The 11,345-nt window shown below is 45.8% G+C and overlaps 1 protein-coding gene and 1 long non-coding RNA gene across 2 annotated transcripts in view; one reads left to right on the forward strand and one right to left on the reverse strand.

Moving 5' to 3' along the window:
* Nucleotides 1-1,866: 1,866 nt before the first annotated feature.
* Nucleotides 1,867-11,345, reverse strand: part of Ust (uronyl 2-sulfotransferase) — a 298,281-nt gene continuing 288,802 nt past the window's right edge. Inside the window, exon 8 of the mRNA XM_031380355.1 lies at nt 1,867-4,747. Within this exon, the coding sequence (XP_031236215.1) occupies nt 4,464-4,747 (284 nt within the window). The 3' untranslated portion in view covers nt 1,867-4,463. The remainder of the gene's footprint in view (nt 4,748-11,345) is intronic.
* LOC116097749 overlaps nt 3,754-11,345 on the forward strand; it is a 32,571-nt gene continuing 24,979 nt past the window's right edge. Inside the window, exon 1 of the long non-coding RNA XR_004121545.1 lies at nt 3,754-3,842. This is a non-coding gene — a long non-coding RNA (uncharacterized LOC116097749). The remainder of the gene's footprint in view (nt 3,843-11,345) is intronic.

Raw genomic sequence — 11,345 nt, forward strand, 5'->3', positions numbered from 1 at the left:
GACAGGGTTTCTCTGTGTAGCCCTGGCTGTCCTGGAACTCACTCTGTAGACCAGGCTGGCCTCGAACTCAGAAATCCGCCTGCCTCTGCCTCCCAAGTGCTGGGATTAAAGACGTGCGCCACCACTGCCCAGCGGGACTTTTATTATTCAAAGAAGAATAGGAAAGGAATACATAGGCTTTTATAAAAAAAAAAAAAGTTCCATTTGTAAAGAACTTTAGACCAAGCAGGCAGAGCAGATGCGGGACAGCCTGATTTTTTCTGTAGTACTCTGGATTTCAAATTTCATTCAGTCCAATTCAATTGCCTGAATTATAGAAGAAAACAGTAAAGAGCTCTCCCCTATTACCACCTGTTAAGGAGATGCTTTGATTTCTTATATTTTTGGTTGTGAGCCTAGCCTTTAACGGCTGAGCCATCTCTCCAGCCCGATGCTTGGATTTCTTAGCTAAATTGTGTCATTACCAAAATAGACTTTTCTTTCATTTAATATCCAGATTCTGATTCTTTTATACACCACTCAATCACCTGCAGCTGGAATACAGTGACCAGCATCTAGAAAACACTTGGGTCCCCGTCTCTCTCCACCCCTCCTCATCTCTCTCTCTCTCTCTAAGTTCCATTGAACCACAACATTAACATTTCGTAGGGTGGTGTCTGAGATAGGGTTTCTACTGCTGTAATGAAAACTCCATGACCAAAAAGCAAGTTGTAGAGGAAAGGGTTTATTCAGCATACACTTCTACATCACTGTTCATCACCAAAAGAAGTTAGGACAGGAACTCAAGGGCAGGAACCTGGAGGTGGGGGCTGATGAGGAGACAATGGAGGGCTGCTGCTTACTGGATTGCTTCCCACGGCTCACTCAGCCTGCGTTCTTATTCTTATAGAACTGAGGACACCAGGCCGGGGATAGCACTACCTACCATGGATGAGATGGGTCCTCACCCATGGATCATTAATTGAGAAAATGGCTTACAACTGGATCCCATGGAGGCATTTCCTTAACTGAGGCTCCTTCCTCTCTGATGATTCTAACTTGTGTCAAGTTGACCCAAAATAAAAAAACATCTAGTGCAGGTGGCATTTCTAACATGAAGGCCACTCACTGGCCAGGTAGAGGCTCAGCCCATCTGTGATTCTGATGGACTTACATGGAGAGATGCAGTATGTCCTTCCTTTCCTACCTCACAGTACACATTGTAGATACTTTGGGTGGTTTACGTGAGAAGTGTACCTTCTACCCCACACATGTGTGTATCTGAACACCTGGTCCCCACTTGGTGGCACTGCTTGAGTTGGTTATGGAACCTTTAGGAGGCAAAGTCTTGCTAGGGGAAGCGCATCGCTGTGGGTCTTTGTCCCAGTTCCAGTCTCTCTGCTATAATGTGACATGAGCTTCTGTTCCCGCCGCCATGTCTGCCTGCTGCTATGCCTTCCACAGCACTATGGATTGCCCACTTAGCAGCATAAAGTAAGAGACAGCCTTTTCCCCTTAAGTGGTAGTTTTGCTTTTTGCATTTTATCACAGCAACTGAGAAGGACAAGTAACTAACACTGTTCTCATAGTTGAGTGTGCTGATGTGGCAGCTGGACAGCAAGCCAATCAGCATAGACTGAAGCAGCCAATGTTTTAGTATTTTATACATACAACTAGATGAATGAATGGCTAGCTCAAGGTTTTTAGCTTGTTGTGTTTTTTGGTGTGTGCACGCATGCTGCTATTTGTTTCTTATGGGGGGGGGTCATATAGTTACAAGGATGAAAGTTGATAGAATTTTCAAAAGCACACTTAAAAAAAAAAAACCACATCTTGAGGAGTGAAGTCTTTAATTTCCAGCTAACAAAATAACAGAAAAAAAAAGGGTCAACTTATTTATATTCATTTATTCCTATGGGTAATGAATAAATTAAGGAACACTTCACCTCAAACACAGATTGTTTTATTACAGCTAAGCTAATGCTTTAGTTCCATATATATTTTTGAACTTCCATCAATGTCAAACATCATTTTTTAATACTTAAAAAAAAAAGGACTCACAAGCACTTTACAGCATTCAAGAAGAGCCAGCCAAGGGTTCATAAGAATAAGTTTTCCTTTAAAACAACACCCATCCGACCAAGATAAAATCATTTTAATTAACTCCTTCCTGAGTAACTAAAACCTTGGAATGTGCTGAAAGGTTATAATAAATAAGGCAAGGACCAACTAGCTTAAAATGTATTTTCTTTTTAAATTAAACTATGTAAAATGTACAATATATTTCATGAAGTACAAACTATGTTGGGCCAGGGCCCAAGCGAGCTGATGAAGTACCTTGACTTTTAGGGTGTAGGAGCTATGTGCTAGGCCAAGATGCCAGGAGGGTCCTGCAACCAGTCAGCCAAGCCCCTCTCCTGTGCTGTGACAGTGGCCATGGGTGGCAATTCGAACACACAGCAAGTACTGCTTACACTCCTAGAAGGCAGGGAACCATTATGAGTGACCAGCTGTCCCAACTTCTGGACAACAGCCGAGGAGGCCTACCTAACGCAGCTTTATCTTCGACCGTGGGATCTCAGGAAGCTAACCCTCACTGTGTATGCAATACCATGGAGAAGACTTACAAAGCCCCTCACTGCAGTCCTTGTATTTGTTTGGAAAGTGGTAGCAGGTATTTTCTAACGTTGCTCTTCAAAGTCTGAGTAATGGAAAGGCCTCACTCTCTCTGATCAGGACAAAGGCTATATCCCCCTCTGCTAACAGCTCTCTTATCCACTCCTGTCCCTGTTCTCTGAGGCAGAAAGGAGGCCCATGAGTGGCCAGTGCTAGACTTCTACCTCTGCGGTCCCTGCCTTTCCTGCATGCCTTTGAGTGGGGACCCGTCTTAATGCATTTCAGATGAAGGAGCTTCAGCACACACGGCACAGGTTTTCAAATGACTGGCTTTAGACCTTGGCCAGTGGCCAGTTTTAGTGAAGGAAGAAAAAAAAAATTCTAGAGAGACTTGGTTTCTGCAAATGTGTGCCTGGTGTGTCAAGCCAGAGTCTTGTTTACCTTAAGCACTTCGAACTCACTTGGCTAGTGCTCTTCAATGGCAGACTCTGGGGTAAACCCGAGGCAGACACAAGTTCTTGACAATGTCCTTCCTGCTGCCACCACTGCAGTCTGGCTTCTCTAATTGTATTCTATCAACCGATGAGAATATGAAATTTTAAAATTTCCATGACTTTAAAAAAAAGAAGACACAATTCAGTAATTAAAGGAGCAGAGCATCATGGGTAGTGGAGAGTTGTCAGGAGTAAATAAGTGCAAGGACTATTTTGGTGCAAAAGAATTGCCCAGTGTTTACTCAGATCATGTTGGGGCACCAACCTACTCAAAAGCTAGCCAAGCAGTATCCTGCCCAGACACCCTTTGGGGCATTGAGGTCTCTGGCATTGGTGTCCCTGGGAAGGGTTTTGGGGGCAAACAGGTTCTATAAGAAAATGGTTCTACTGTTGCTAGGGCAGGACCTGGAACCCTTAGTTACTAAACACAACAGCTCCTGCAGGTCTAGAAGGAATGAAAGATACCAAGTTCGGTAAAGCCCAGTTTGGCTATGAGTGTGCTTTCGGGGTCGTACATGGTGTACAATCAAGCTAAGCATTCCTGCCGTACATTTCAAGGTCAAAGGTCAATCAGTTTCTGGCACTTGCATGTGCAACAACGAGGCCCTTATACTTGATCTGTCCTGCCAACACTTGACCTAATAAGCTGACGCCTTTCCTGGCGTGCCTTCCAAGCAGAAAGATACCTGCGAGCGGAAGTTCTCAACGGAGCTGACTGCGCACACACTACCCAAGCTCTGATTAGTTGAGAAGGTGAGTGTTGGACACTGACTGTTCTCTCAGAGATAAGTACTGTGTTCTTGGTGACAGTGTCCCTGTGAGAGAGGCAGCATTCTACCAACAGGGGGAGGTGGGGGTGGTGGGTGGGGCCTAAACCCCAGAACCAGTGGATTCCCCCCCTCTTGTCTTTCTTCCACTCCAAGATGGCTTCTAGATCCCTTACTCTCTGAAATGGTTGTTTTCACAAGATACAAGCCTGGATCTCTTCCCATGGGTGTAATATTTTGGGGGCCATTTTACAAATGATAAAATGACTACGATGGAGGGTATTAATTCTCTCTTCTTTCACTGAAAAGGCGCAGGTAAGGGACCGGGGAAGGCTCTTTTCTGAAGAGGTGCCTTGTTGGTAGAGCCATCTAGTGTATCTGGGGAAGCTTCAAAGAGGGAAGAAAAAAACCACACAGAATAAAATTAAACAAATAAAACCCGCAAAACCGGGCATCTCCCAATGACCCCAACATGTGGGAATGTTTTGTTCTTTTTAATGCACCCAAGCATTAATGAAAGTCCCTTCTGAATTTTTCTTCCCCAAAGAACTTTGTAAAAGGGAGTGGGGGGGGGGGACGAAGCCACAGAAGCAATCTGGTGCAGGCATCACCTCTTATAAATATCTTCTAGCCATTTCTCATCGTCTTGCTCCTCATCATCGATGGGCTCCTCCGTCTCCAGAGGGGTGGGAATGAAGAACTGCGGTCTCAGGGGAGGTCTGCTCGAGCGAGACTTCAGTCCGAGCTTGCGCTTGAGCAGGTGGAACTGCTCTTTGACGTAGTGGTAGAACTCGTACTCGTATCTCATTCTCTGGTAGAGAATCTGCACCGCCTCGGGGGAGGGGGTGGTCTTCCTCACAGTCACAGTCATGTTGCCAAGTTTCCGATGCTCTGGAAAAGAACCAGGGAGCCCATGAGCAAGCTATCTAGGAAGCCTTGCTTCAGGAGTAACCGGGGTGCATGAGACAGCCTGGTATTGGACACCCAACAAAAAGGAGAAAATATCACCATGGGAAATCTCATTTCTAGGCTGGGGAGATACCTCATTTCTAGGCTCATTTGTTTTGGTGGTTTAGAAAGAATGGCCCCATAGACTCATGTGTTTGACTGCTTGGCCCATAGGGAGTAGCACTATTAGGAGGGCATGTGTCACTGTGAGCTTGAGCTTTGAGGTTTCATATGTTCAAGCTATGCCCAGTGTGGCACACAGCTTCCTTCTGCTGCCTGAGGATCAGGATGTAGAACTCTCAGATCCTTCTCCAGCATGACCCATACCTGCCTGTTACCATGTTTGCCGCCAGGATGATAATGGACTAAACCTCTGAACCTGTAAGCCAGTCCCAGTTAAGTGATTTCCTGTTATAAGAGTGTCCGGGTCATTGTGTCTTTTCACAGCAATGGAAGCCCTAACACACTTGCTCATCATCTCCTCCAGTTTGTTGTAAACTGGGTAAAAGGTGGGGGAAGGAGGTCCAGCCACCTGAAAGGCTGAGGAGGGATGATCACATTGGAGTTGGAGGTTAGCTTGCTAGCACAGTGAGACCCTATGCTAATGAAAATGAAAAAAGATAAATACTAATGTGTTTTTTTCTTCTGAGACAGAGACAGAGAAGGAGAGGAAGAAGAAGGAAGAAGAAAAAAAAGGAAAGGAAAGATTCCTGAGTTTTTTTTTTTCTTGAGGTAGGGACCATTATCTAGTCCTGGCACTTACTATGTAGACCAGACTGACCCCTAACTCAGAGATTCACCACATTCAGTTCCAGCAGAGTGCACCAGAAATGCAGCTTTTAAATTTTTCCATGGGCCTTACCTACAGTAAGTGTCCAGCATCATTTGGGAAGACCAGGGGTCAGCTTGCCTTATGCGGCCAATAGCGAATCTTCCTTTCTTCATTGTTTTCCTTATTATGTGTACATGTGTGCACTTGTAAACAGTGCACTGTGTAGAGGGCAGAGGACAACTTGTGGGAGCCAGTGCTTTCCTTTCACTATGAGATTCCTGGGGATCAAACTCAGGCCTCCTGGCTTCTCAGCAAGGGCCTTTTCCTGCTGAGCCATCTTGCCATCGATAGAGACTATTTCAAATCACATTTCAAAGGCACACTGTCATGCATTTTCCTGCAGGGAATTTAGTACTGGGGCTAAGTCTTCCCCAATTTTGCAAAACACTAGCTATTCTTTTCAAACAAAACAAATTTGCTTAAACAGTGGAATTAAGTCTCTCTCCTGACTGCAACTATACACAAAATCGGGGATTTTTGTTGTTATTGATGCTTCTTCTTCTTCTTCTTCTTTTTTTTTAGAGTGTCACTGCTTCAGACACAAAACAACTCTACTTTAGAGATCCACATGTGGCCAATGCAATGGTTTAGAAATTGATTTAATTATAAGGACTTGCCCTATTTCATGTGGAATCTGAATTTCTGGCTTTTCTTGGAGGAGGGCCTAGTCTTAGCATGACTATCCCCCTGAGAGAGACGGTGCCCTCAGACCCCAAGGGCCAGCTCATTATTTTATGTCATCTGCCTCTTTACCACAGGAAAATCCTCCAGTCCTTTTGCTACGAAGGCTTTGAAACTCTGGGTTGTATAAACCCAGAAAGCCAGTAGTTTCTGTTAATGCTCCAGTCAGGCCTCTGTGGTACACCCATGGCCACCTTCCCCACTCTCTTTACAAATATTTATTGAGCGATAGTTTGGTACCAGGTGCAGGAGTGAGTGGAGTGAATGCAACATTGTCCTCAGACATTCTGACAGCTTGTCCTGTGCCAGGCTCTGGGAGATACATATACACACCTTTGATTTTTGTGAACGCCCCCACCCACAATGCTCCGGGGTCATTTATCACCTTCATAGGCATTGCTTTCATACCAGGACCTGCTCAGGCTCCCAGAGCTGGAAAACAGAGAAGCCAGATATTGGGTCTCAGGCTGGCAAGCTGAGCCAAGTTCCAACTGTGTCCACCCTAAAGTGGAGCGGGTCCCCCAGGCTAAGGGAACATTCTCCCCTTCCCACAGAACCGGTGACCATGGGCAGGAGAAGGCAGGGCATTCCGGTTTGCTTCTTGGTTGGATCAGCACTTCCTCTCCTGAACTGGTGGAAGCTGGAACTGGTGGACTTATCATAAATACCATGCAGAAAGATTCATCTTGCATAGCTCAGTGACTTCAGAATTCGACAATTTGCCCAAGTCGCTGTTAAGGCACCGAGGACCCGAGAGATTGCTCAAGGTGTTAAGCCTTGTCCTGAGTGAAGTCCTGAGACTGGAAAGAAGGCTTTCTGATTCCAGTCTAGCACTTTCTGGCTATATCACAGGCTATTAATTTCCAAATTGAGTGGAAATCTATAACCACCCACTTCTCCTGGCCCAGTGTGTACTCTGGCACTAAGGGGATTGGTCTAAAAGAAGGGCTTGAGTGTTCTGACTTGGGTGGGGGAGGCAGTACTGCGGGGAGCCCAGAAGGATCTGCTGAAAAACCTAGCAACCAGCAAAAGTGTTTTCAGAACGAAAGGGACTGTGCCTGTCTCAGTGTTTGCTCCCCAGTGCCCATCTCCATGCTGCAATAGAACAACCTTCCATACCAGTTTGTTGACTTGAAACCTGCATTTGAAATCCATCCATAAGACTGGATTAACCCGAAGGGCAACTCTGGGTGTTGATGTTACATAAGCTACTGCTTGAGAAATTTCCTCCATGTCTAGAAATCTGATATCTTGAGGTAGGCTAATAGGGAAGGCATGGCTGGTCTGGTTAGGGAGTGGAAATCAGCTTCTTCTTCTTCTTCTTCTTCTTCTTCTTCTTCTTCTTCTTCTTCTTCTTCTTCTTCTTCTTCTTCTTCTTCTTCTTCTTCTTCTTCTTCTTCTTCTTTTATGTCTTTGTTGAAACCACATAATGGTGATAGGTCACTTTCACAAACTTGATCACACTTTAGAATGACTACAGTAAGGGGTGGCTTGCCACACCCTTAAGTATCCATGCAGACAGATCTGTTCCTCCGCCAGCTTACAGTTAACAACGGTGTGCTAGGCATGTTATAACTAAATGAACTCAGAGTCTAAAGGACTCTGAGTACCTCTGCTCAGAGTGACATCTATGTGACTTGATTTTGTTGGATCAGTGGTGCGCAATGATTTGATTGGCTACTATCTTCAATGTTTTCATCTTCTTCCCCCCCCATCAGCACAAGAAAAATGTTATTTTTAGAGATGGCATAAGAAAGCATTTCCAGCACAAGGGTGAGGATCAGAGTTCAGACTCCCCGACATTCACATAAGAAGCTGGGCAGAACAGTTTGCCTCTACATCCCGTCGCTCAGGAGGCTGAGACTTGGGGTACATGGTTAGCCACACTAGTTTGAAGTGTCATGCTCTGGGTTCCGCAAGAGACCCTGACTCAATAAATAATATAGAGAGGGACTGAGAGAGACATCTGATGTTAACTTCAGACTCTCTCCACATGTGTTCACACTGTACACACACCCATGTGTATGCACCGTATACACATATACACATGCAAAAATAGGAGTAAAACATTTATTCAGGTCACACCCGTTTGCTCCATGTGCCAAGGCATCTGCTGTGGGTATACATGGGGTCTTTTTGCCCTGCCTTGAGTAATTAATTCCTTGTGGAAGATGTCACATCAGGGATACTGGGAACATCTTCAGAAAGCTGAGCTTTCAGAGGAAGTGCTGCCTAACACAGTCAAGCCCTTCAGGCCTTTGGGAATCTCATCCTGGCTCAGCACCATGCCGCTACTGCATTGAATGTAGGGGTCATTGCAAAATGTGCAGGTGCTATGTGTCAACACGTGGTCCATTCAGTGAACCACCCTACCCAGATTGGGGATTCATGTTAAAACATGATAATAAATCTCATCATTCACCAAGAACCTAGCTTGTGTATAAGACTGTGGTAGCCAGCATGATGTGCTTAACTTCAGCAGAGACTATGGACAGATTATGCTTTTACTGACCCAGATCTGGACATTTTGCTAAAGCCTCAACTCTCTCCACCTCTGTTGCATGGGCATGATGTTTAGACTGGTTCATAATCTTAGGGACTCTAAAAAGCTCCTTTGATGTAAATAAAAAAGAAATCAGAAACCTGCCGCTTGGAGCCTCCCCTAGCGCCCGCCCCGTCTTAGCCTGTCAAACGTATAATGGAAATAAGTTGTTGCCTTGACTATGGGCCAAAATAAACAATCTGGAAACAGTGTGTAAACCCAGCTGCGGCAGAGGACAGAGGCCTTGCCTTATGACCTTGGAGGGGGGCTAACCCAGTGCAAAAGAATCCAACCTCATGGCTGGCTGAAGCTGTGTTTGATGCTGGACAGACCCTGCGGCTCCCTATCTCCATTTGAGAGAATGAATACTTCACAGGCCTCCCACTCACCAATCTAGACTTGTTTTAACATGCTTCAACAGAGGTCACATGCAAGAAATGGATATGCACTTTATAGGAACACAAGAGAGGTCACATTTTACCTGGGGTGGAGACAGGCATCATCAAAAGAGAGGTGTCATTTTTCAGCTTCTGGTTAGCTGAACAGTGATTGACAAGAGGCCTTGCCACTTCAACAAGTATTCTGGTTTTTGTTTTGTTTTGTTTTTTAAATCTGCATTTTATTATTCCTAGGTTAGATTAGATCCAGAAATTTTTAGCACACAAAAGAGAGGAACACTTTCTCAGGTGACAGGTGTGAAGGAATGCATGCATGGTCAGGGTCAGGTGAGGAGGACCAGGAGCAGGAGGCAGCAGGGGGGAGGCGGGGTGAGCAACAGGACAAGCACCTTAGGGCTGCCAGCCTAGCGACTCCTGCAGAGCCCCGCCCCGGTGCTGGCTGCCACAGAAACCGTGTGAACACGATGTGTGTCACAGATAGAGTAAACTCATTTCCTGAATTAGGCAGGGCGGCCACACAGTTCAGACACATGAAATACAACCGCAGGGTAGCCTGGCTGCCCTGCAGCTGTGGGCAGCGGAAATGAATGTGTGTCACTCTGACTTCACAGCAGTGGGCGGGGCTGACAGGAGCCGCCTTTGATGTGCCACTCTGGTTATTGATGGCTCGTTAAGGTCACCTTCTTGGAGGTATAGTAATTAAGGGGGGGGGGGTGAGCCCACTTCATGGCTGTCTCTGAGTTTCAGGTTAGTAAAGTAAACAGAGGTCTTTTTCTTTCTTTTTCTTTTTGGTCTTCATTTCAGATCTAGAAGTATAAATAACTAAAAATTAAGTTGAGATCACTTTGAATTTTAAGAGAACCTTTGCTCTGTGCAGCCAAGTGTAATATACATGCTTTTCTCCATTCCCCTAGACTGCTAGGCTCCTTTGGTGAGTGAAAATGAAGGCTTTTTAACACTTTGATAGTTGGAAGCGGGAGCTCGATAGAAAAGACCCAGGAGGAGAATGTACTTTGCTTGTGTGGCGTGGGGTCAATGGAAGTCCACTAAGACCAGGATGGAGTGGGTCGCCCAACAACCATGGAGACCGGAGCACTGCCCATTTGGGGATAGAGGCTAACTGGTCAGTAGCCTGCCACGGGACAGGTAGAAATGTCATATGAGTGGCTCTCAATTCTGTAGATTCTAAAGATGAGGGTGGCCGATGGAGTGACTCCGACTTGGGCAACTCAACTACCTGTCAGTTAACTTGGATGCTGCTAAGCCAGCAAAGATGGCAGTGGCCGTGGTAGGGGCTGTGGCAGGGACAACAGCTGTGGAGGAGCAGTGGCGTTGGGAATTTAGTGGCCTGGACTCAGAACACACACTTCTGCTCAATGGTGTACCTACTAAGCCCAGTGCACAGAGTAGGAGACCCTTTAAGAGCCGAACACACAGACTTACCCCTAAGAAAGATAAAAATAATCAGACAAACAGACACACAAAAACCCTCCTATAACCACTTGGGAGTCCTTGCTCCCTGGGGACCTGGTGAGCCTCCTTCCAATGGAACATCAGAAGGGGAAAGAAGGGGCATCACAAGATTTGATCTTTGTGGTAAGCAAATGCATTTTTTGGTTAGGTCAGAAGAATGAATACTCCAGATAAACCAATAACCGAGGGTACCGACACCTGCAGAGGCTGTGTGGGGGCCTGAGTATCCCAGTGCTCATGACAGCTGGAGCTGAGGCTCCTACAGCAGTGTGCCAACTACACATAAGATCCTAAAGCTTAGAGCCAAGCTCCAGGGCTGGAAGAGGCACCTTAGTTCCTCCTGGTGCCAATCACATACTGGAGAGGGATCTGTAGGGGACAGCCCACGGCCTGTCTAGGTCAAGGCTCTGGGGTTGGCTTTTCCTGGCACCTAGGATTGGTAGGGAGAGGACAAACTGCAATCAGGTGTTTTCTCCCCAAGTCTGGACTCCAAATCCACCCAAAAGCCAGTAAATTCTTTGAAAGACTACTAATCTACACACACACATACACACCACACATACACACCACACATACACACACACATACACACAATACATATACATATATACACAC

Source organism: Mastomys coucha, unplaced genomic scaffold, assembly GCF_008632895.1.
Source record: "Mastomys coucha isolate ucsf_1 unplaced genomic scaffold, UCSF_Mcou_1 pScaffold2, whole genome shotgun sequence".
NCBI lineage: Eukaryota > Metazoa > Chordata > Mammalia > Rodentia > Muridae > Mastomys > Mastomys coucha.